Source organism: Emydura macquarii, unplaced genomic scaffold (assembly GCF_026122565.2).
Source record: "Emydura macquarii macquarii isolate MOO-44397 ecotype Brisbane River unplaced genomic scaffold, CSIRO-AGI_Emac_v2 contig_1876, whole genome shotgun sequence".
Taxonomy (NCBI): domain Eukaryota; kingdom Metazoa; phylum Chordata; order Testudines; family Chelidae; genus Emydura; species Emydura macquarii.
This window is the reverse complement of record NW_027132013.1, coordinates 17,886,130-17,912,621: the sequence shown is the minus strand read 5'-3', so window position 1 is coordinate 17,912,621 and position 26,492 is coordinate 17,886,130. Positions and strand designations below refer to the sequence as shown.

General features: G+C 41.6%; 1 protein-coding gene across 3 annotated transcripts in view; it reads right to left on the bottom strand.

Moving 5' to 3' along the window:
• Positions 1-26,492, bottom strand: part of SMOC1 (SPARC related modular calcium binding 1) — a 184,405-nt gene that overhangs the window by 110,213 nt on the left and 47,700 nt on the right. For all 3 annotated transcript variants that reach the window (XM_067557820.1, XM_067557821.1, XM_067557822.1), the window contains exon 2: positions 9,638-9,809. In XM_067557820.1, coding sequence (XP_067413921.1) covers positions 9,638-9,809 — 172 coding nt within the window. The remainder of the gene's footprint in view (positions 1-9,637; positions 9,810-26,492) is intronic.

Below are 26,492 nucleotides of genomic sequence, written 5' to 3'. Positions count from 1 at the left end.
ACACCATCCTAGTTGTTTCAGTACAGAGGGAAGAGCGTTACAGACAAGACCACTGGCAACACCCATGTATTGCCTAGAGATTTCCTAGACAAGTCCAACACAACCTACTGTATTTCACATGCAATCTCTGATAGCACCACAAAACCAGGTGGTGTGGCTATAGCCTATGTTTTAAATTTTTTTAATTGTAACCACGCTTTCAAATTATGTTTCACAAAAAAACCCGACTAAGCTAACAGGTTTGCATAGGTAATGGTGACCTGCACACAAAGGGAGAGGAAGAGAAGGATGCCAAAAAGTTTGTCACATGATAACTGAAGCTCTTTCATGCTCAGTGGATGAACACAAAGGTCTGCAAACTTATTTGATTTGCTGTATTTAACTAGCAGCATTATGCAGAGACAAAACCTATATCAGCAGGTTATTCACTAGGTTCAAATTCAGAAGAGAAACTAAGCAAGTCTAGATGGCATCTAAACTGGTGTTAGCACACGAACAACATTCATTCACATTGGCACAAATACAACCAAGGATGGACCACTTCTCTGGGTGGGTGGATGCGTGATGTGTGGTATTAGCGTGCTAGTGGGAACAAATTGTTATCATGGTAAAAATTTCTCTAGCATAGGCTCTTAGACTCCCTTACCATCAGACAAGTCCTACCACCACCACATACCCACTTTGATTTTCAAACAATATTTCAAACAATATTCCTAATCGTGCAGTTAAACGAGGTGTGAGTTTGGACCAAACAGGGAATGAAGTTACCACCTTTTAAAGTTTGGTTTATAAACAAGTCAGTAATTTTAAGTCAGTGTTTAGAGATCAAGAATTTATTTCAACATGGGATTTAAGATCCCATCGCTGACAAGGCATCCCTCTTTCTCAGTGTTCGAAGAACATCAACTCAAATTGTTGGGCAAATACAGGATGAAGGACAAGATTTCCTTCTTATTTAGAAATCACCAGGCACTAGTGATTTCTCCTCCCCTCCACCACACTGCTCAGAGAGGTTCAAGCCAGCATTTTTGCAACCTTGGCAATGGAATAACCCCAACTACAATGCACCGATGAGGTGGTGCCTTTAATATCAACACATACCAGTTTGATTTTAATAGAAGTGTCCATTTTTACAAGGCATGTATTATGTTTGCATCAACACAATTTTTTAGCAGGATCACCTCACCTAACTATTTTTCTTTGCTAATTAGAAAATGTAAAATATGACAGTGTCAAGTATTAAAGGGTCACTGCCAAGTTGCATATCCAAAATTTAAGATGCGTTTGAAGTTTTTAGAAAACCTTTCTAGTCATACTGGGGGTTTGACGTATGTATCCTGCATTTTCTTTGTGGTTTAGTTACTTGGAAACTTTCTCCCTTTAACTGAAATATTCCCCTACAGCATCAAAAACCAGACTGAATGGCAGTGGCACAGGAGAACCAAAAAGTGAAACATGATTGCTATTGGCCAGTCTAGTGTCACTGTCCAAACTGAGTCAGAAACCCCCACAAAATGGTGAAAACCAACGAAAACTGAACATTTTAAAAATGGAGTCATCTAATAGTTGAAATTTTTCTTCAAGTTATTTTTACACTCTAGCTTTTCGCTATAGACTCTAAAGTTACTACAGCTTAGAAAGCTACGTTTCTAAAAAAGATTCCTCTTTTTAATCAGAACAGTGAAATCTGACAACTAGAAGACTGCATGCTGCATTGTAAGAGGAATTCTTACAACATGTAGGGCTCAATTTCCAAAATTCAGGTGCACACAATTTGTGACTTCACAAAATTGGCCAGTTATTCAACTGGTCATGTCCATGCACAATTACCCGATTCATATATAAAACTACAGTAATCTGTATGCAGGTTAGACAGTTGTAGTTTTTAGCATGCACAACTGCACATACAGTGCGTTTTATAAAACCACTAATTTTAAAAAAGGGGTCGTTTCTACCATGCTATACTGTTGGCAGCAGTATTCTATTGTTACGTTTGATAGCACACACAACTATTAGCATAAAGGCCCAATTGTTTATAACTTCAAATTTTTAATACACAGCTACATAGGCACCCTAGACAGGTGATACAGGGTTACATACCCATGAAAATAGAACCACCAGTACATGGGTACTTTGCTTTAATGCCTTAGGGGTATTTTGCTTTAATGCCTTGTGTTGGTTTGTTTTTAATTAGAGTTTTTGGTGACAGTATAAAATAGTAGGGCAAAACCTGAATGGAGAGCAAAACAGCTTTTAAATGTTGTACACTTACATTAGGTAGTGGCCCCATAGACATGCAAGGCCAGATTCCCAGCTGGTGTAAATCTGGTTAGCGACACTGAAGTCAAAGGGATCTATGGTTGTTGATTTAAGCCAGCTGACGATCCAGACCGCAGTATAACAGAAAGAAACCGGGGAAACTAGTTTTAAAAACCTCACCCATCCGTTGTAAGGGGTTGGTCAAAGACTTGCCACTACTTTCCTCCTCGTCTCCCCTTCACTGCGGGGAAACCTTGTTGGTTCCTGAGCGAAGGGCTTCTTGCTGAGCCACCCTGCTCCCTACCTCCTTTCTACTCCCCCACCACTCCCCTTCCCTGGTTTCCCATCATCGCCATTGCTCCAGAGTTTCATTAATGGAGACGGAACAGATGAAAGACGGGGCTGAATCTGCAGCACTCTATATTCTGCAGGAGGGTTTCACAGCTCGGCTTCAGACAGGCTTCTTTTGCCCCAGCCCCTTACCCATGAGAGGTGATTTTCTTCTCCCTTGAGATTGAACAGGGAGCTCAGAGTGAGAGAGATTCAACCTGTGGAACAGGTCTGGAAAGGAGACTGGATCTCAGCACCTCGCCCATGCCAACGGCCCATAAGTGGCTCAGCATTACATGGGTGGAGGAGGGAAACTGGCTTTGGAAAAGGACTAACCATCCCTGGTCAGAGTGACAGTTGGGGCAGGTCTCTTCACACCAGCACGTTTCACTGGTGCTCTGGTGCATTCAGTTCAGATCACCACCCAGGACCTTCCGCTGGAGAGTTTCAGGACTGATGTTTTCTCCCAGAGGTGTGTTCATATGTACCTGATTTGTGATCAGCATTTAAGGGTTGTACCAAGTAACAAAAGGGAGAAAATTCTCAGACCCAGCACTTCTACTCAACTGAAGGCACTAGACAGTCAGCCACTCCTGTACATGCCATGGATCCTCTCTGGAGTCAGAGAGTAACCATAGAACTTGCCCTAATGCATTTTAAGGAACAGATCTTCAAAATATTAAAATCTCCACAGGATCTTGAGATCTTCTTGGCTCTCATTTCCCAAGCGCTCGGCCTTCATCCCTGCAATGCTTTTTTGAAGCAGTATTGCTGATCTGTGGCATAAGCTCATGAACTCAATTGCCTGTTGATTGGCAAACCATTAACTAGTGTTTGGGAGAGTATTTTAAGCACTGCCATACCATCTGGAACTGTTCTCTAGTCAGCTCTCATCAGTAAGGCTACATTTGCCATGGATGCCATGTTGTGCATCTGGTTTTTGGTTTTTTTAAAAACTACCCACTACTTTCGACACTTTGCAGTTGGGGGCGGGGGAGGGCCATCTAGAAATGAGGGGTATATGACAACATGTGAGGAGGAAAATTACAATGAGATCTTCAGCACACTGAGAACTAACGGGGAGCAATAGCTCAGCCACAGCAGTGCAGCTCAAAAGAGCTACACTTCCTTGAAGAGCAGTACGATCCGCCCCTCGAGGGAGCAAACCATTTTTTAAAAATGCTGAGAGAGTTAAGTTGGATTTAAAGGGGTCAGCTCTGGTACAACTATTATGTTTATATCAATTTACTATTAGCACATGCACAATCCTAGTTATGTGCATGTGAATGATAAAATATTATTTGGGGTACAGAAGGAACACCTGTGACACTCAGTTCTTTGTTTTCCTCTATTTCAGAGGCTTTGAGTTTTTCACCAACATAGGGAATTGTCATTCATGAGGGTATTTGGATGGGACATGACCACGAACATCTGTGTGATGCAGAAGCAGTAATGGCGACTCAGCTGGCAGCACTCTTCTCTCAGAGTCAGTGTAAGTTCAGAGCCCCAGCACAGCATTAGAGTGTGCTCTGCTGCTACAGGGGCCTTCTTTTGAAGGAAGCAGAACACCCACCCATACAACAACTTGTGGCTGTTGAAGACCCCAGAGGCATGGATCCACCTATAATCATCGGGGCACAGAACTTCTCTGGCCCTGGGGCCAGAGGGGAAGAGAGCGAGAGCTCCTCCCAGGTTCGCAGGAGGGGAGGGAGTGGAAAAAAACAGAACATGCCCCTACAAAAGGGATCAAGTTAAAATTCCTGCGCACACCCCTGAAGGGCATTAACCTAGAATCTGGGAGAGATTCCAAATGTGGGTTATGACATCCTGCCTGGATAAATACCACGTGTAGTTTCGACAGGTGACAGTATTCTTCACTGCCTGTCCCAGATGGTTTAATGCTCAGGTATACCATAAAATAGCTAGGTGACTATTCCAGTGATGGGTGAAATGACACCTAGAGGTTAGTGTTCTGCAATACATTTTAATTAGCACCTTATATTCAGAAGTTAGTCATTATTCCACAGCAAGAGAGTACTATTAATATCTTTTGTGACTGGGAATGTTGTCCATCCCACTGTTATATACAGGAAACTGATGTAGCAATGTTACACAGCAATGCACACATCAGTCTCTTACAGGCACCATTATTCATGGAGAGGGATGATCTTTACACACCACTATTAGATAGATTTCTAATTTGACTATAAAGAACATTAGAGTAAATTGAAGCAGTAAGAAAGACCCTAGAACATGACAAGAAAGGCCCTGGTACAGCAGAGTGGGATCCAATGGCAGAGGAAGAACGGAGAGGACATTCCATTGTATTTACTTCAGTGTAATCAGAACTGCCTGTCAAAGTCTAGACCAGTGGTTTTCAACCTGTGTTCCATGGACCCTTGGGGGTCTCCAGACGATGTCTAAGATTTCCAAAGGAGTCCTCCCCTTCATTTGAAATTTTTTAGGGGTCCACAAATGAAAAAAGGTTGAAAACCACTGATCTGGACTCTTATGCTGTCTTAGTAGATACAAAAGACAAGTTTCATCTGTGGACAGTAGCATGATAGGTTGTGCAGTTAGCTATGGAACAGTTTTCCATTGGAAAATGCTGATTAGATTAAATTGAAATGTTTCACAGGAACATATGGATTTTGTCAAGATTTGTAGGAAATCAAAACATTTCATTTCTAGAAGATTAAAGTTGATATGAAATGTTTCAGTGTTCTATTATATTCTAAATATAAATCTAATCAAAACATTTCAACTTCAATGAAACAAAATGTTCTGAAAATATTTTGTTTTGATAAAGCTTGTGGATTGACTTTTCTTCCAGAGCTGGGACGAAACAGTGTCAAGATCCTGCAATTCTCTGTGGGATGAAAATTCCAAATAGTTCTATCATAAAATTTTATCAAAACTGAAGTCATTTGGGATAAAATTTTCCATGCTGAGTGTCTGCCTCAAGCTACTTTTTTTGGGTGAGCTTTCAGCGCAAAAACAGATCAGCCATTTCTGAGAATGAGATTAGGGAAAAATAACTTGTGCCCATATTATTACACCATATAACTGAGAATCTCTATCACCTCAAGGCTTTGGATCAGGCTTGTGTAGTGAAAGCTGTTGTCTGTAGGACCCCTGCCTCATTTGTTGCAGAAGTTGGAAGGTGGATAATGAATGAGGCAGGGGATTGCAGGAAGAGAAAGGATTCTTTCATGGTTAAGGCAATTAAATGCTGTCCTGGAGAATTGGAGTCTATCTGTGCCTCTGCCACAGAGTTCCTATGGGATGCTGGACTCAGACTTTAAGGTCAAAAGGGACCATTATGATCATCTAGTCTGACCTCCTGCACAACGCAGGCCACAGAACTTCACCCACCCATTCCTGTAATGGACCCCTAACCTAAGACTGAGTTATTGAAGTCCTCAAATAATAATTTAAAGACTTCAAGGTACAGAGAATCCACCAGCAAGTGACCCCATGCTGCAGAGGAAGGTGAAAACCCCCCAGGGTTTATGTCAATCTGCCCCGGGGAAAATGTTTTCCCAACCCCAAATATGGTGATCAATTAAACCCTGAGCATGTGGGCAAGACTCACCAGCCAGACACCCAAGAAAGAATTCTCAGTAGTAACTCATAACCCATCCCATCTAACATCCCTTCACAGGCCATTGGGCATATTTACCGCTAGTAGCCAAAGATCAATCACCAAATTAGGCTGTCCCATCATACCATCCCTTCCATAAACTTATCAAGCTCAGTCTTGAAGCTAGCTAGGTTTCTTACCCCACACTGATCCCCTTGGAAGGCTGTTCCAGAACTTCACTTCTCTGATGGTTAGAAACCTTCGTCTAATTTCAAGTCTAAACTTCCTGATGGCCAGTTTATACCCATTTGTTCTTGTGTCCACATTGGTGCTGAACTTAAATAATTCCTCTTCCTCCCTGGTATTTATCCCTCTAATGTATTTATAGAGAGCAATCATCTCTCCCCTCAGCCTTCATTTGGTTAGGCTAAACAAGCCACTCCACTAGTAACCTCCCTCCTGCCTGACAGTTTATCTTTCAGTATGATCCATTGTAGTCTCCCTTATCCACCTTCCAATTTTCCTATTAATCCCCATCTTTTCCAATTTAACTAATTCCCCATGTGGAACCGTATCAAATGCCTTACTGAAATCTAGGTAAATTAGATATTCTCTCTGTCTAAAATACCTTATCTTCTCAAAAAAGGAGATCAGGTTGTTCTGGCACAATCTACCTTTTGTAAAGCCATGTTGTATTTTGTCCCAATTACCATTAACCTCAATGTCCTTAACTACTTTCTCTCTTTCAAATTTTTTTCTAACACCCTTGCATACTACTGAGGTCAAACTAATAGGCCCGTAATTATCCAGATCACTTCCCCCGCCCCCTCCTTTCTTGAAAATAAGAATTATGTTAGCAATTCTCCAGTGATACAGTACAACCCCTGAATTTACAGATTCATTAAAAATCCTTGCTAATGGGCTTGCAATTTCACATGCTAGTTCCTTTAATGTTCTTGGATGGAGATTATCCAGGCCCCCCGATTTAGTCCCATTAAGCTGTTCAAGTTTGGCTTCCACCTCAGATGTGGACAAGTCACAAATCAGGATTTTCACATGTGGCCACTAACTGTTACTAATTTTTCGGGTGTCCAACCTGATTTGCAGAAGTACTGAGCACTCATAGCAGCAACTGAAGGCAAAGGGAACTGTACTTTGAACATACAAAGTGCTATATAATACTAACTATTCTGAAAAAATCAGGTTCTAAGCTTCTCAAATTGGATATCAAAATTAGTTTAAGCCTTTGACATTAGTGTCTCTGTGCATCACCTTCCCGTTTGTAAAAAACAAAACAAACAAAACAAACAAAACAAACAAAACAAACAAAACAAACAAAACAAACAAAACAAACAAAACAAACAAAACAAACAAAACAAAGTTTCCATCCCACAGGAAATTCCAGTATTTGTTTTCTAAATGTTAAGGGGAAAACAAAACTTTAAAATATTTGCAGTTCACCTTTTGATATGACAGGTCCTCGTCTCCCGGCTCTTGGATTGCAAGGAGGACCCAATAAATTCTGATTCACTAGTGGGAAGTCACTACACAAGGTTCTCATCTACTGTTTCTTCACTTCTTAAAAAAAAGTTACCATTGTGCTCGAACGTCCCCACACTATTACAGGCTGTGTCCCTTAAGTTAAAGGCTGGCTGAATTATCAACCAAATCTTGGTCGTACTAGTGAATCCCAACTAATCTCCGTTCCAGTGACCAAAAAATATTACAGTGCTCCCAATCTAATGCCTCTGACAGTAGGTGGCCCAAGAAAATTACTGTTTTTTCCACTGAAAGAACATATCTGATCAGGCATTTCTATAGCCTATGGAACCATCTAAAGCTGATGGTTTTCAATATTCAGAAGGCAGGTTGTGGTGTGAGGAGGGACATTTGAATTATCATAGTTGCCACACAGTCTTCCAATACGGCAAGACATGAGAGAGTACAGATAGAAAAGGAAGACTCAGAAATGCTTAGGAAACTCAAAACTAGTAGTTAGAGCCTTTTGGTGGTGAAAAACCCTTACTTTTCAACACTCAATGTTATCCTCCCTCACATGCTTCCCCTAAACTAAATGTGAACACCCCAAAGTTCAAAAGGGGTCTCCATTTTAGAAGAAATAATTCTAGAAAGTTTTAAATTAAGGAGGGATTTTTATGACAGGGAAAAGCTTTCAAAACAAAAGTACAGCTTAAATATAAATCCATTTACCCTTCATATGGATTTTTATAGGTTTTTCTTGTCACTTTAACTGATTGCCAGATATACTTATGCTCAAATAAGTGTTCTCCCTCACAGCCCACCTTCTCCCAATTAGGAGAGCGCACACACAGCTCTAGTATTTTGACTTCGCTGCAGGTCCAATCATTTCTAGGACAAAAGACTGATGTTCATGAGTGAGAAATTGAGACTATATTGCATGATATAAAGGTGAAAAGCCAACAACAAAAGCCTCCTCTGTCCGAGCTCGGATTGGGTGGCAGTCGCCCATCTCCTGGGCTGGCAGCCAGGCAGCAGCCACCTGCAACTTGCCCAGGTGGCAGCTCCCCCCCCCCCGGACTCAAAGCCCAGTACCCAGAAAACTTGTCAATTTCACAGCTCAAGCTAAGCCATGAAATTGACAACTATGACAGCCCCAGATTACACCAGTTATCCTCTTTTCCTGTCTCTCTCTCACCCCTTCCTCCTCTCAAAACTATGGCAAAAAAATTGGTGCAGCACTTTATATTCCCTAGCATTGGCATGCCGCTCAAAGACTCCTAGCTTTGGCCAACATCACCTCTAAAATAGGTACACACTTGAGTTATGCACCCCTGGTGTAAAGGTGGTAACCCTACCCACACTAGATCTGACATCTGTCATATCACACCCTTATATACTCAGCCCTTCTTCCAACATATGGCTCACTTTAGTCTGTAAATATAAAATCCTGTGGAAAATTGAATGTTGCAGTACTTATTAAAATTTTCACAAGTTAGGAGGTACTTGCTACTTAAAAAGTTGAGAAACACTGGCATAGAGAACACAAAAAATAAGGGCCACATATAACATCTCTAATTGAGTGCAAAGAGACTTTCTAGTCCTTTGCTGTACTTACACATCTTTATTTGTGTAAACATACACACACCAAAAGCACACCTACTCCAGAAAGCAAACAGGAAGGCAACCCCACTTGTGGGGCTGATCCTGTATTCCCTGTGTACCCAAACTCTCTCACAGCTCAATGGACACGTATTGGTCCCTTGATCAGCAACATTCCTTACTTCCTCTGTAGTTGTTAGCAATCATCCCTTCCTCCATCCACTTACGGGCCAGATTCTGAGATCCACACTCAGCATGACTATACAAGTTCAATGGGGTGCTCATGGAATAAGATACTATTAACGTAAGCATGTCAGAATCCAGCCTTAGAGTAAAGAGGACTCCCGCCCCCACCCCAAAATAACCACTTTGTGATTCACTTACCTTTGCATCTGCCTCGATGCACCACACTCAGACCTGAGTCCCTGCATTTGGCTCTCTGGTAGTCACACATTGACTCGTAAGTCCTGCCATCCGAGGCGCAGAGGGGTTTGGACTGGGACCTGGAGCAGTGGAGGTTACATTGTGGGTCTCTGTCACGGTCGCTTATTAAAAACTGAAGGAGTGAAAAAGTGGGGGAGGAGGAAGACAAAAACCAAATCAAATATTTTTAAGTCAGCCCAGAAACTTTTTGAAGACAGCAGTGATAAATGATGCAGTTAAATTTAGAGGATTTCTTGACCGCCATGTTGATTTTCACTAAAAGAAAAAGTTATTTAAGTGTACTTTTAAAGGTACCGCCATTCACCAATTTTCTTTAAACACATGATAAATCCACTCAGTCTATGCAGCCTCTGAAAGCGTGGGTATAAAGGTGAAAAGCCAACAACAAACCCAATGTAGGAAATGCCATAGTGAATGAACCTGTGGTCAATCTAGTTCAGTATGTTGTTGCTAATAGTGGCCAAACACCACATGCTTCACCCAAAGGTGCAAGGAACACTGCAGGAGGCAAAGGCGGGCTACTCTGTCCCCCCTCAAGGTTTCTCCTAACTCATATGAGTAAACCACCATCTAAGACCTGAAATAGAAACCATAGAATCATGGAAAAAGTAGGGCTGGAAGGGACCTCAAGAGGTCATCTAGTTCTAGTCCATTCCCCTGCCCTGAGGCAGGACCAGGTATTCCTAGACCATCCCTGAGGTGTTTAATCTGTCCTTAAAAACCTCCAACTATGGGGATTCTCCAGTCTCCCTTGAAGTCTACTCCAGTGCTCAACTATCCTTATGGTTAGGTTAGCTATCAGGAAAAGCTTTCTAACTCTTGAGGCAGATTAAACCAATTACTTCTTGTCCTACCTTCAGTGGATATCGAGAACAACTGCTCACAGACCTCTTTTTAACAGCCTTTAACATCTGAAGATTGTTTTATGCCCCTTCAAAAACCAGTCTGAAATATGAATTAGCTATAACAACTTTGGATGTGCTTGCTACCCGTATAGATGTATAGTACCTACTGATGCCTTGTTTAGTGCCCCACCTCAGTGACGTTCCATGGAGTTGACAATCACATCTACCGAGTTCCACGCTCTAATTACTTGTTCTGTGAAAAAGTATTTCCATTTATCAGTTCTGAAGTGGCCATGTTTAATTTCATTGACTGTTCACTTGTTCTTGTGCTACAGGATAACGGAAAAGGAAGTTCCCCCTCCACCATGTGTTATTTTATACACTTCTATCATGCTCCTTCTTATTACTCTTTCTAAAGGTAAACAATCCCAATCTTTTCCTAGGAGAGTTTCTTCAGGCTCCTAATCATTTTCATCATCCTTCTTTGAAACCCCTCTAATTCTGCAATATCCTTTCTGATGGGGTGACTAGCACTACACACCAAAAAGGCTACACCGTTGATTTGTGGAATGTAATTATGATATTTTCCATATTATTCTCCATCCTGCTCCTTGTGTATCCTAACACCTGATTTTCTTTTTTCACCACAAGCTGCACTTTGAGCAGAGGTCTTTATTAACCTGTCCACAGAGATACCACTTTCCTGACTTGATGATATGAACCAAGAAACCTTGACTCCCAGGCCCCTGCTGTAACCACTAGATTACAGTTTCAGCAGGTTATGTTTTTCTAGTAGCCCCTTTTATTTTTCCAGTTCCCTCTTGGCCCCTCTTATCTTTCTTACTTTGTTTATTGATAGGTATTGTCAGGCCTTCAATTACTACATAAAATGAAAGCAAATTTCAGGGGAGATGTAATGAGTCTGGTGAGGACCAAGCTCTCATCTTCTTCCATATTATAATTAACTTTGCCCTTCCTTCTCACAACCCCCCTTCTCTGCTGCCAACTCCCAAGCCTGGGAATCAAAGTTTCTTTCTAAAACACCAATATCCCAGCCCACTGCCAAAGCACTTATGAGCTCAGCAGTCCAGAGCTGGCTGGCAAGTGGGCAGACTGACTGACATTCTCCTTGCATATACAAACACACAGCTCTCCAAGTGCACTGATAGCTGGATGCCATACAGGGAAATGTGAGTCATCACCATAATCACCTTGGTGTTACAGCTGTCTACAAAGCTGCCTGACTGTTTCATGCTTTGAGGTTAAATCTGTTGAAAGACACTGCCTGAAGTTCTAGTTTGGATTGGTTTTTACCACTCCAAAAAGACATGCTTCTCTTTAAAATAAGTCTGTCCTTCATTCAGTTAAATAAGCTGTAAAGTGACTGAGAAGGTGAATATCACAAACCTATCAAATTCATTCTGTATACCACTGAACATTTGGGTAAGAGCGCATTACTAGAAATCTCATTTAAACACAAACAGCTGGCAAACGTGAGTTTTGCCCTTGTTTTAATTTGGGTGGTTCAAGCCAATTTTATTTTAAATGCTCATTTGCCTAGAAATTGATGAATATCTAGGGGGTAACAGTATACTAAGTCCTTGAAGTTTGCTAATTTCCTTCCTGCACCACCACCCTAACTGGAAAATTAATAAAAACTTCCCATTCTTAAACATTATAGGATTGGGACCAATTTCTGTCTGTATTTGTCAGTGAATACTAGGCTATTTAGTTTAAATTTCTCTAAATTGCTATTGGTCTACTTGTACCCACTGGAAAGGTAAAATTTTTCCCAGGACCATCCAGTAAGGTATGCTGAGGTCCAGAGACTAAGCTATAGATTAGAGAAATTGAGGACCTCTACCAATTTGTAATATCAAAGGCTGTTAAGGCTACTCTGGGTTTTCCAACTTCCATATATACAAGTTTGTAGACATACCTTACCGTCTTAAAGTTAGCATAATAAAGGCAATAAAAATATTCAAAAAACAGAAGACATTCATCGGGAGAAACAGGACGTTTCTCCCAAGATCCATTCTGATGGCTTGAGCTGTTGGAATAAAAAGTTACATTATTGCAAATACTTCACATTGCAGACTGAGCCCTAGACACCAAAGACATCCAGGAGGCACCCTAAAATACAGTCAGTGTCTACCACCACAGAGCACTGCTTCTAACAGCCTGAAAGTTTACTGAAACATTCAGTGAACTCTAATGTACCCATTTACAGAATCAAAAAAGCCTTTTCAACATTTGTTGTTTGGATTACAGGAGCACTAACATGCTAACATACAAGGTAGTTTCCTTACACCTAAGACACCAATCCTGCCAAAAAGAGTTTGCAATCTAAGATGTTACACAAGATGGTGCTTTGTTTTATTGACAAGCAGATTATGTTGAAAATGCTGCATTAAATTCCCCAAGGATATATATGACTCTTTATACAGAGTGTCTGATCAGTGCTGGGAAGTAGTCTAATTTACTCCAATAGCATGGCCAATAGGGCTAGGTGTCTTGGAGATGTTACTAAAGAGCTGTGGAATCTTTTACTTGTAGAATACAAGTTCTAATCCAGCCAAGGGTAGCAAACTAGAAGCAGTTTCCTTCAGACAGATGTGTTGGTTCACAAGAAAACAGGGTTCTCAAATCTCAGCATAGTTGGTGGTTCAGTCCAGTTTGGAATTTAGTGTGAACCCCCCTCAGCAACCCTTTTGTCATAGACATTAGTGATAAAAAGACTATCTGTTGGTATTTAATCTGTACATGCTAGACCTACAAGTCTACCCCACCATCCACCCTTGAAGGACTCTTCCTTATGGTATACTTACTAACGCTTTCATTTCAAATTTAAACATCATTATGGTCTCTCTTATTGATGGTCTCCTCTACAGAAAAGCCAAGGAGGGAATGTGCGTGAATCCTGAATTACATTTGAGGCCATTTAACGTTTGTGTGAGGCACTGTACAAAAAAGTGTAAGAGTCCCTCCCCTCAAATGCTTACAGTTTGTAAATCAATCTCACAGTACATGAGGAAGCATTTGTGGAAGCATTTCTGTACCAGACCCTAAACCCCTCCCTTCTGCAAATGCATTTACACAGGTGCTCATTGAATCACTTCTCAAACTAGTTTCTGCTTCTTCAGACTTGAAAGAGAGATAAGAGGTCAGAAAAAAAAGCTAAATTTGCCAGCAAAGTGTATCTGTTTTTCTTCCCCACACCTCAACCCGGCTGCTGACAAACAAACACACACTGATTAAAGGGCTTTTAATGACTGAAGAAAAGCAGACCTCCCTGCAGCTGCAGAGCAGCTGGAACCACTTGTGTTTTATTTAGCAGAGAACGGTCTGACTCCACAAGTGAAAATGAGTTTGGTGGTCACTTGTTCTAGTCCCCATGTGGGGATATCATAGGCACACCAAACAATTTAGCATGGTTCTTTCTGAAATGGTGGGCTCTACTGAAGCATCTTCCCTGGAACAGGAATAGCAGGTGTGAACTGAGACGCGCTGACCGAGCGTGGAAGTAGTTGCAAAGAATGGAAAAGCAAGGGTGTGGCAGTTCTGCATTAAGATGTATTGGCAGAACTGCATTTCAGGAAAGAGGTACACCAGATCAAGAATGGGGCAAGTTGGCAGTACTCTGTGGGGACACAGACTGAAAAAGATGGGAATACAGGACATGATGTAGGTCAGAACTGATGTGCCTTGGCAGAATTGCCTAAATATCCCCCAGACTAACAGCAGGGATTGCTGTATAAGAAGACTGAAAGAGTTTGGGGGAAAGAAGCTTGCACAGAGCATGGCTCAAGCCAGTGTTACATACCCTTGACTTTCATTGGCGTTAAACATCAAAGCTTATGTGGGTGGGGGGAGAGGGCGGGGTATATTTTATTTTATTTAAAAAGAAAAAAAAAAAGTTACTATTCCTCAGTCACTATCCATAGAGATTTTTTAGCCCATTTTTTTAATCCCAAAAAAGGGATTTGCCCCATCCGTATGCATGGGCTTCTCTTATGGACTTTGGAAACCTTGTGTTCTGGGTTTAAAGACCCTCTAGTTCTGTGCTACCACTAAACATGGACAGTCATGAATATGTATGACTTTAATGTACTAAATGTTATATCCCTGACATTAATAAATAGCTTCCCGAGATACCAACACACAGATATATAAGCAAGGGAAGATTATGCAGAATGGAGAGTTTCTGGAGAGATCTATTAGGATGATGCAATCAGTATTGCCAACCCCAAGTGGTCAAAAATCATGTTTTTTGTTTTTGTTTTTTTTAAAACATCTCATTTTAGCTGGCAAGTTTTGAGTTCCTTTTATTTGCCTTTTGGTTTTTAAATAGAGCTGAGCAAAACTGTTTCAGCAGATAAGTTGTTTACCTGATACGGAGCAGGGTTTTGCCAAAAATTAATTATTTTTACACATGGATTATTGTACGTGGTTCAACCCAAACTGAATTCCCCCTTCCCCCCCAATTTCTCAAGACTGCCAGAAAACCAAAATAATCAGTTATTCGCATCACTGTAGTTAAGTCTCCAGGGTTCACATTTTCAAGCTTTTAACTGCAACCACGAAGGCTAGAAACTTTTTTTTTTTTTTTTTAAATGGAAGTAGAAATTCTCATGTATTCTTATCACTTCAGGAACTAGGGCTTTAAGAAAGACACCAAATATAATGAAACTCACGATCAAGTCATACGAGCTGGCCAGAGTAGGTCCTACTTCACTGAGAAAGTTAGTGAAAGCCCTATTGCCTGGCAACAAAATAAATATTTGTGACGTTCCCACCCCCCCTGCAATCTGGACTGGTGTGTAGCTGTGTCATATCAATTCCTCACTCCTGGGCCCCAATTTACCCCGCTTTGTTGTGTGAACCACCACTCCTCAGTCAGCCCACACCCAACCTCCTGTGAGTAATCGATCCCTGACCTAGTGAAGAAGCACTTCTGGCCAGCCATTCATGGGACAGACTCCCAGCAAACACCCCCAGTCTCAGATGCAACCCCAGGAACTGCCATCTTGCAGGGTTCAGTGCTGTACACTGCACCCTGCAAGCTCATTTACATTTGTCTGTCAATTAATCAAAGAAAGTGATATGCACCAGCTCTGTCACTCTAAGTGAGGTCTCTGCACATGCACTATTTTAGATAAAACAAATTTGACTACAGCAAGATTTTAAGTGAACATAAATCAGATTAACAAATTAAGCGATTAATAATTGAGACCTACTCCTTGACTCAAACTAAAAGGTAACTCGCATCCTAAATTAAGATTAATATTTCAGTAACTTTCAGTCTGTGACGTTAGCTTACAAGACAGGCTGACTGCGATGCCTCTAGCAACCAGGCTCCCCCCCGTGGACAGATTCTCAGCCCTGGTCTACACTTACCTGGAGATTCGGCAGCAGTCGACGGGAGTTACACAAACTACGCAGAGTAGCTTGCGTAACTCACGTCGACTGCTCTACTTCCCTTCTGCGCGCTGTCTACACTGCGCTTTGCCGACAGGAACAGCATTCCCGTTGACACAGCACTACGCTACTTGAGGGGGTGGTTTACCAGCATCGAATTCCTGATCAATTGAGCGGGTCTACACTGACCACTCAATCGATCCAGAAAGTTCGATCTGGTGACAGCAAATTTGCCGCCATCAGTATAGACATAGCCTCAGTCTTTGGTGTTGCTTAGAAGATGGATTCCAAGGGAGAGCCCTGAGACAAAGATGCCTCTTTCTTTTAAGAAGTTTCCTTGACACCCCTTGGGGTCAGATGATTGTATATGTCCGGCAATGGGTGTGATTTTTCCCTCTTTAGCCAAAATGCTCAAAGGTGATTAGGCCAGTCCATTGTTCTTGTATTCATGCCTCTGTGGGGCACGTACTTTCAGCTTTGTGTTTGTCTGACTATTCAAGCCATGTGAGACATTTGGGGATATGACCTAGCAGAGTTTCACATCTGTACGTATGTATGACATTGTTATGGTAGCATGTTTCCTGCAATAATGGTTGGTATGTCATGAGCATTCCAAAAACACCTTACATGACATACTTTGCATCAGACAATACACAGTTACACTGTAAGGGTGAACATGAATGATACACAAATCACACCCTAAGAGTGTACATGGGGTACAGTATGTCACAATATTGCCATGTGTGGTTTATAAGAATATTGCAGTGGCAGGGAGATGAACTAGACCATCTAACGGATGAGGGGAGGCAGAGGTCAAGGGTTAAAATAGCATGGTGATCTGCCAGCTGACTTAAGGTTCATAGGATCTGCCATTTCATAGAAACTGGTTCATAAAAGTGACCAAAAAAATTAAAGGAAAAAACCAAATCACCCGTTTTGTACCTTTTGCCAGCACCAGTGAGAGCCAAGTCAGTCTCTATGGCAACAGATATGGCACAAGCAACACTAGTACAGGCATCTTGATCACCCCCTTGCTAATGTATCACACCCCTTTCCTGACACCATCCTGTAAGAGCAAGGTAGGTAGATTCACTCTCTATACCTGTCAGTCAGTCCATGGCTGCTCTGCTAACCTCGCCCGCTGGCACCATTTTTAGTTGCATCAGTTGTTTTGTAACTGACACATAGAAGCTGGACTGAGGTTAACAGTTTAAGTCTTAGGCTCAGCATACCCTCACTCTTTGAAACAGACCCATTGGCTCTTTCCTCTTCAGATGCAGACTGTTACCCTGCAGATTTGTGAATCTATCTTTTGATTGGAAACTTCACATCCAGGTAACACCCATTTTTAAAAGTCTCAAAGTGCTTTTTGTAAGAGTTCTCTTTAGTCAACACTTTACTTCCCAAGGCTATTGCACAGTAGTGATTATTCATTATCATTATGAAGGACAATAGTCAGTCACTGGGCCAGGAGAAAAGAGTGAAAGTGACTACAGCCTGGTGGTTAGGGCACTCACCTAGGATGTGGAAGACTCAAGTGCAAATCCCTGTTCCAATGACTTACACATAGTAGAATAGCTCAACAGGAGAGCTTGAGAAAGTCTCACACCAGAATATCCCATAAACTAGTAACTAGGGCACTCTCCTGTAATGTGGGAGAAGTTCAAATCCCTTTACCTCAGGCAGAGACAGGTCTTAAACCCAGGTCTCTGCATCTTGAGTAAGTGCCCCAATTGCTGGGTTAAAGGTTATAAAGGGAGGCCTCCTCCACTTTATGCCCCCCCCCCAACATTGTGTGTCTAGTCCTCCTCTGCTTTTTTCCTCCCTAAAAATGAAATCTCATTTTGATTTTGGACAAGTCCGATCAGGACAAAGTTTCATTTTGACACTATTCAAAAATTTGATTTTTCAATTCACTAAAAAAGTTTTGGGTTTGGTTCAACCTCCGATTTCTTTTTCCTTGGCATCACCAACCAGCCACAAAGTTACTAACCTGAGCAGTATTTAAACTTAGTGACCTCCAAAATAAAATGCTTCATAACCCAGTACAAGTACCAGATCCAAAGAGATGTTCAGGAGACTGGGTCCTCCGGAAGGGTCTGTATTTACCAGAGTCATGCCCAGGGTTATCTTCACCAAGAGGGAAAGCGTTCAAGAGAAATTCTTAATCTTACTTCTACAAGCTCTGCCATTGATTTATATGGGATGAGGACCAGATCCTTACAAAGATTAGGAATTATTGTAACATCTAAATTCCAAAGCTGATTTTTGAATAATAGTCTATGGAAGTACACAACTCCTTCACCACAATCAATGTGGAAGAGGATGGAAGATGACAAGGCACTGGGTAATTAGGCGTCCAATTTGAATTGAACTTAGAAAATGTGCATTTTAATAGAATAGAATACAATTTTAAAAATATTTCAATATCTGGCAGTTACGGCACCTGTCTATTTTTAAAGTCATTTAAGTTTTGGACAGCTAATCAAATTGTTTGTTTGGTTAAACCTCCCATAAGTCATAAACCCAGATTAGGAGATATACTACTATTTAACTGCAGCTATGGAGAACGTTAAAATAGGAAATGTTGAAATAAGTAGTTCTGCTTCGCTTATATCAGTTAATACAAAGAACACAACTTCCAGGTCCTCTACCCTAGGAATCAGCATCTTCAAGGCACAAACTGGCATCACCCCTGTGTATGGGGGTGAGAGTAGCTTGGGAGAAGATATTTGAATACTAACTCATACAGAAGGAAAGAACCTGTATTATAAATGCTCCTGAAAGGAAGACTTTGGTTGCACTAACTTTAACCAAGGTTGTATGAGTAGTTTGGGAAGCACTCCCCTCCCCCAGGAATTAATTTCATGCATTTATTTAAAGTGGCAGCATTTTAGCATTACTTGAAAGCACAAATATTCAGGCCATCAGAAGTTTGCACTGACACCCAAATACAAGCCTAAATCACAAATCAATAAAGACTAAACATACTAATGGGTCAATGGTTTAACAAAAAGTTTTTTTTAGCATTAACTTTCCTGTTATAAATCCGGAAGAAAATAGGAAATCCAGATGCTCACCTACAGCCAAAGCATGAAATTCTGATCGCACTGAAGTCCATGTCATAACTTCTATTGACTTCAATAAGACCACAATGTCATTCTGCAAGGTTTACTGTTTTAAATAAAATAGTTCAATCAGTTTGGTTTGGAGAGTTCTCTGCTTGTTCAGCATAAATTCAAGAATGAAGCCACACCGTGGAAAGTCATGATCTAAGTCATGCAAGTTAGGCTTCCCAATGTAGTTGTATCCCACACTTTAGTAAGCCATAAAGATACCTAGAGTTGTCCCCTCCCACAAGCAAACAAACGAGGCGATCACAGCCTGGTTCCCACTAGACGGTGAAAAGTCAGCTATTGTACTAGAATAGGTTGTACTGTCTCTGAAAACGGCATGGCTTCAGGGATTTTAAAATAGGATAGCATGAACAGGAGAAGGTACCTCCCTCCAAAAAGATCTTGGATAACAGTGTCACAAATGTTTACACAGATTCTCATGTTCCTGAGAATGTTTAAATCAGAGGTTGGTCCTTATAGTCTATACAGTCTGGAAGGCATCCTAACGCCAGTGCTAGAGGTTATTGTTTTCTGGAACTCTGGCATAAAGTCAAAATATTCCCCTTTTCCACATCTCCCTACTGTACATCAATTAAAGGGAACCTCTGACCACTGCAAAAGTTCTATATATTTATCTATATTCTATATGCAGCAAACAAATTTAGCCCTAAACAAAGCCAAAGTAACATAGTCCTGGAGCTATTTTCCTAGAGTCAGCTCAAAGTTGGCAGTTCAAGTCAAACACATGTTTACAAATAGGGATGTAAGCAAGGTCTGAGTGTCTCTCTCCCTGCTCAGCAGCTGAAAGGGGAGCACGTTATTTGCATGGGCTTTGTATTTGCATGAGTATAATTAAGTACTCAGCATATTACATAAGCACACTAGGTGCTGAGCATGATGGGAAATGGTCAATGTGTCTGGTTTTGTGTTACAAGTCACTTTTGTGTTAACTGCAGGGTAATGAAATGTTGTCCTTCGATTGTATGAACAAATGGCATCAGATCTGTGTTTAGCCTGTTCTGATAAAAAATTCACTCACCCAAACACACCTCAAAATAGGTGACAGACGGACGGACGAACAGACATTCCAGCATTGCAAGGGGAGAGGTGAGAAGTCTGTTGAGATTTCACTAGCCCTGGCAAAGAGCTACCCCAGACATGGATTGACGATCTCCCACTGTTAAAAGGTAGAATTAATGGTTCCTCTTGGAGTCTTTTGTTTGTTAAAAGCAGGGACATCATCTGCTGACACAAACAGTTTTCCCATGAGCTGAAATTCATTAAGAGCTGAAACATTAGAGAGACTGGGAAACTTTGACTGACAACCAGCAGAGAGGTGCCAGCAATGGACAGCACCTGCAGACAGCAGGATTGGTCAGCACTAGTAGATGGTGGGAGCAACAGCGGTCAATGCCAGCAGATGGTGGGAGCCAGGAGCGGTCCGCGCCTGCAGATGCCAGGATTGGTTAGCATCTGTAGACAGAGGGGTGCCAGCAGACGGCAGGAGCCAGAAGCAGTTGGCGCCAGCAGATGGCAGGAGCCAGAAGCTGGGACTCAGTGAGGCCCGGAGGTGGCAGGAAGCAGCAGCGGAAGCGGCCTGGTCAAGCCTGCATCCAGCAGGAGCCTGTAGAGGGGGACTGGCTGAGCCCCAACTGAGAGGTGGACATTGCAACTACAATGGTCAGTATAGGGGAAAGCAAGAAGGGAGAGGTGAAGGACATGCCCCAGTACTCTGGGATGGGTTTGGCTCATTGAGTTCATGAACTCTGTTTGCACTGTTTCCCAGACCAGTGCTGTGTTACTTCCCTTCTGTTATTAAAAGGTTTACTTTCTACACTCAGACTCTGTGCTTGCCAGAGGGGAAGTATTGTCCTTTGGGGTGCCCAGGGGATAGTGTGGGATTTCCCAGGTGACTGGGTAGGGGCTCGAGCCAGTTTGGTGTGGTATCATTGACAGGGACCCCAAGATACAGAACCCAGCCCTTGCTGCTGCCGACTGTCTGGCAGAAGGGCTACAGGGAGAAACTTTAATATTAATGTTGACAGAATGGGCAAGTTGAACATATTGAAGCCTTTAACTCCAAAGATGAAAAATTAATTTTAAGTTCCTGAAGTGTTAGAAGATCCAAGTTAACATAACTGAATCCAACTGTATAATCCAGGTCTCTTTCCTTCAATGCTTAGCCAAATGGTTGGCCATAGCAATTGGTCACCATTTGGTCTGTTCCCAAACAGCCGCAAGGGCTTGATGGGCCAAAAGACCAATATCAAAACATACAATGCACCCAAGTAATGGGGGGTCTGCCTCTGGGCTGCCTCCACCCCTTGGTTAGTGGAATTTTATCCCAGATGTTACACGCCCCCTGGAGAACAGCATTCACCGGAACATCTTTCGGCGTTCCAGCAATCCGTTCGAAAAGCATAAGACGCCAGGTGCAGATAATGGCCCTGGAAGTCTCTAGACCATAGCAAGTGTAAATGTCTGCTTTAAGAAGGAAGACATTCTATTTTATGCCCAGTATAGGACAGCATTGTGTGGAAAGCCTCCAGCTTTGCCCTGTCTGAGCGGCATAGTGTCCATGTTTCACAACTGTACAACAGTATGGAAAAGATACAGCTCAAATAAATCCTGAACGTAGTTGTTGTGCTGAGATTTTATTAATTTCATATTAGTCGTGTGTCTTTCCTCCTTCCCACGCTTATAGTCAGTAGGTCCCATGAAAATCCTGTTAGGGTTATTGCCATTGCTGGAGAGAAGCAAGCCATAACCCCCGCTAACATTTATTTTCTACCATCTTTTTCCAGAATGAGGCATTTTGCCAACATTCTACTAATGCTTTTAATTGTCCTGCCCCATATTGAGAACTGCAAGACCCTCTCTTTGCCTTCATTCTGTTAATGATTTAGGAGTATAGAAATTGCTTAATTTCAAATAAATTAAATAGAGATTGTAATATTGGAAAAGTATATGTGATATGTATACCACACAGCACCACTGGGAAAAACATATCCAAGTTGGGTAAGGCATTCCTTTAAGAGTCCACTCATCCCATATCCAAGAAGTATAGGTTTTCTCCAGTTATTCCCATCTGCAATTTTTTAAAAATTATGTTCTATTTAAGTGATATGGTAGCAATAAGGGATTCCCTTTAATTTCTATGGCTTGCTGCAGTTTGGTTAAACACCATAGCCTGAAATTTTGACACCAAACCACCACCACTTCCCCCATGCTTTATGAGGCCACCCTTTTCCCAAGAGCCTTAGAAGTTGTGCACCTAGGGGAAGGCACTTTTCCAACTGTGAAGTGCCTGTACCTCCAGAGGAGAGCCTTCTACAATATAGGTTAGGTGTTCCACAGAAGAAGTACCTATGCCTAGTAGGCCTTCTTTGCAGTATTCTGAGCAGGTCTAGAGCTATGAACGCTTCTGATCGGCTATGAAAGCTTAGAAGCCCTAAAGTGACATCGAAATAATTGTATTTATGTGGTAAAGCTTTCAGTGTCCTGTATATATTTCCACTACTTTGAAACTATATGTTGGCTGCATTAACCCTCTGGCCTTGTCTAGATTAGAAAATTTAGTCAGATAACACTGATTGTGCCATCTAGCATGACCAGCATGCCTTGTGTCTAAGCATAAGAGAACCAGTTGCATCTAGATCATTCCACAAGTCATGCCAGGCACTTTAGGGCACCCCTAGCATTAACCATGACTGACAGACTGAATCACATCAACTCAATCACATCACTGTCCATGGAGTTCAATGCTGTAATACAGCAAACAAGGCAAATCCTTGGAAAGCTGTTCTTAAAGTGACAACTCTCCATTCTGCAAAGAAGAGAGCCATGCCAAAGGAGGAAATCAAGAGCCCCGTTAGACAAAGCTGGTTGCTACAAAAGACTTTCCTAATGAAGGCCAAGTGTTTTGAGAGTTTGACCACTCTTCTTACAATCTCCTATGCATCAGCAAAAGCCAAGCAGAGTCACTCTGGAATCACTGTAGTTTGGAGCAATGTTGTACTCTGGGATGCATGCCCACAAAGTACTACCATTAACATAACTGACAACACTAGTGTGAACGCAAGGTAGAACAGCAAGCCCAGTAAGCATGTAAGTGTGGAGGCACTGATTCCTGCCAGTGACAGCTGAGACAACTAAATAGAGGTAGGTACAACGGAGATATCTAGGATCTCTTTTACTGTTCCAGGTGATCCAGCCAGGAGCCATAATGCCAGGATGGGTCCCAGTGGAGGGGCAACTGTCACCATATCACTCCTCTCTCTCTACATAGAGAAGGAACATTTTTCCTAGAGTTCTTCCAACTTGGAAGATCCCACCCCCTCCAAACTCCATGACCCTCCAAGTTCCATTCTCCTTAAGAAGGCTATTCTCTGTAACTGGCATTGGGTCCAGGAACAACTGAGAAAGTAATTTTCAAATGGAATTTGGAACACAGCCTTCACTATAAGGGTCATTACTGTCAACACAAGAAATAAGGCGAAGTTCAAAAGGCTACAGGTTTAAATCCCAGGAGGGTTGATGCTGCCCATCAGCCTTTTTGAAGGCTATACACTGAATGGAGATGGTCTCCCCAGAGTCCATCGCACAACAGAAAGCCCTGTCTGCTTTTTAAATGTTCAAAGATTCCATTGCACCTTTCATCCAAGCGTATGTTTGCCTCCCTGTTGTCTTTACTCCAAGTTCCCTCTGTTTGGGTTTCTTTGCACAGCCAACCTCCAGCCCAGAGTTCTCTGCATTTCAGCAGTTCTTTATGGATATACATTTTTTAAATTACTTGCTTTTCATTCTGTAGAAATACCAATTTTACACTACTTATGCAAACCCCCTCAATCTTTCCTCTCTACCTCAAGCCTTAAAATTCCATTTATTCTTCCAAGTTTTTTTGTTTTGTTTTTTAAAATGGAAACAAAATGTTCTATATAGGAATCCCCATAACAGATTAGACCATCAACCCCTCAAGTTTAGTGTCCTAGCTCTTACTAAGCATCCAGACAAAAATGCAAGAAATTCAAAAGGGAATAGTTCTGAAGCAACCTGCCCACAGGAAGAGTTTCTTCATAACTTCTTAGAGCTTGTCTTATATTGTGATACAATTATAAGGGTTAAAAAAAAAAAAGTAACTCGATGTTTTTTTATATAGATTTTAAATTCTGTTAAGCAGCTCTTGGCATCAATGCACTATAGCAGGGAGATGCACAACGCCCTCATGTATTGTGTGAACCAGGTATTTCCTTTTGGGTTTTAAAATTTGACCTGCATGACAGCCTTGAAAGATCTAGTCTTTGTTTTAAGAAGTGTAATAAGGGTGTAAAAGTTGTCAGAACGGCATCCTAAAAGTATTAAGATGAGCATGCACCATTTAAAAAAAAAAAAAAAAAGTCTTAGTTAACTATATGGGTAAAATTAATACACTTATTCTTCCATTATATACACACAGTACATGCCCATGAACAGAGGTACACAATGACAGATCTTTAAAAAGCTCCTTCCAATATTGGATGGAGCCAGATTCTAGGTGTTAGGTGGATTTTGGACTTGAAGCAATCGCCTTTAGTAGGCCTGGTTACACTGACCCAGAGAGACTAGTGTTATTTTAACTAAAATCTATAAAGGCATGGTTTAAATAAGGAACAAAAATAATCCTGGTTAGCCAAATAAAGAAATAAAGGCACTCTAGAATTTAGAACAAAGAGGGGAAAAAAATCAAGACAGATGAAATAAAATAAGGTTTTGTTTTTTTTTTTTTCAGTCAAAGCAGGATTGTTCTTCAAATCCCCAACAGTTGCCTTGCTTTAAATATCTACTTTATTTGGCTGTTATGTTTATTATACCTTTTCCTGCATACCTTCTTAAGCCAAATGCTCCTATCACTTCCAAGGGTGTAACCAAGCATGGTTTTGGCCCTTTGTGTGTGAATTTAATGTTGATGAGAGGTGCCAGACTGACAGCCCTGGAGAGCGAAGTCTTGCTCTCAGAACTGGGCAGCATGAACAGCAACAGGAAAAGTTTTCCTACCACCTAGCCAGTCCTCTTTAAACACTTGTTGGAGGACCCAGACCCTCTTAGAATACAGCCTGAAGTCTGCCAGTATAAGGAACTACTAGGCGTTTACTGTGATGATCCCACATCACAACTGTCATACTAGACAGCTAATAGATGATGAAAGTTTTCTGTACCTGGACTAGATATTGGGACCAGCTGCTTCAGAAGAATTAGCAAGATGTCCCATAGTAAGCAGTTCTAGAATAACTAGCCCAGGAGGAAGTTCCTTCTTACCCCATTTCAAACTCGCTTACACCCTGAAGCTTGCGGGAGGGAGGCAGGCATTTAGATCCAGTCAGTTTAATTCTCTGTAACTATCTGTTCTCATCTGCCATAAGCATCTAGGACTTTCTGAACATAACAAACATTACTTATCTGGGAATAAGTGTTTTAGAAACAATAAAATGTTAACTTTGTTATAAACATATTTCACAAAAAGATTGAGGCTCTTAATCAAATAGCATGGCAGAACAAGCCAAAGAAATCCGGGGGGGTGGGGGGGGGGAGGGAGGAGAAGAAGAGATTGAAGGTTATACTTCTATTAACATGAGAAGTCTTGTTTCAGGCAGTGGCATGGGCCTGGGTAGGCACTTTGGAAGCAGGCCCACCCAATGGGTTGAGGAAGTTCTGGTGTTGGACGCTCCACTTAAGCTGCCTTGGCAACTGGAGAACCAGGCAGCTTAGTTTCTCAGCCGGTCGCTTCCTGAACTTCCTGCTTCCAGTCATGTGATCGGAAGCCTGGGAAACTTATTTTTTGGCTGTCCCACTTGTGTCAACCACAGATCCTAACACACAACCCCCACCTACACACAAGGTATTTCCAGAACTTAGAGTCAAAGAAATGCTCATGTGATATTCCTGAAAGAAAAACTTGCATGTAAACATGATAATGGACTTGATGGCATTCCAGGTAACATTGCCACTGCAGTAAGCCTATCAGAAGAGGAAGAAACATACAGCAATTAAAAGAACTGTGGAGGGGAGAAGAAGATTTAAAGGAAGATCCATACTACATACAGGGACATAAGGAATGAGAGGAGTATCCTCTGAATACTTATTCCCCCAATACAAGGCAAAATTCGCTTTCGCCACATGTGCTTAACAACTTCATCACTGCAAAGACTAACTAAGGTGACCAGACAGCAAGTGTGAAAGATTGGGATGGGGGGCGGGGGTAAATAGGCATCTATAGAAGACAAAGCCCCAAATATGAGGACTGTTCCCATAAAAATTGGGACATCTGGTTACCCTAGACTAAACAGGGTTTTTAAAAGTGACAAATGTTAACATGAACATTTGTAGACTTGTGTATTTGTTTCAGAGTCCAAAGGTTATGGACTGGATTTTGGCTTAAGT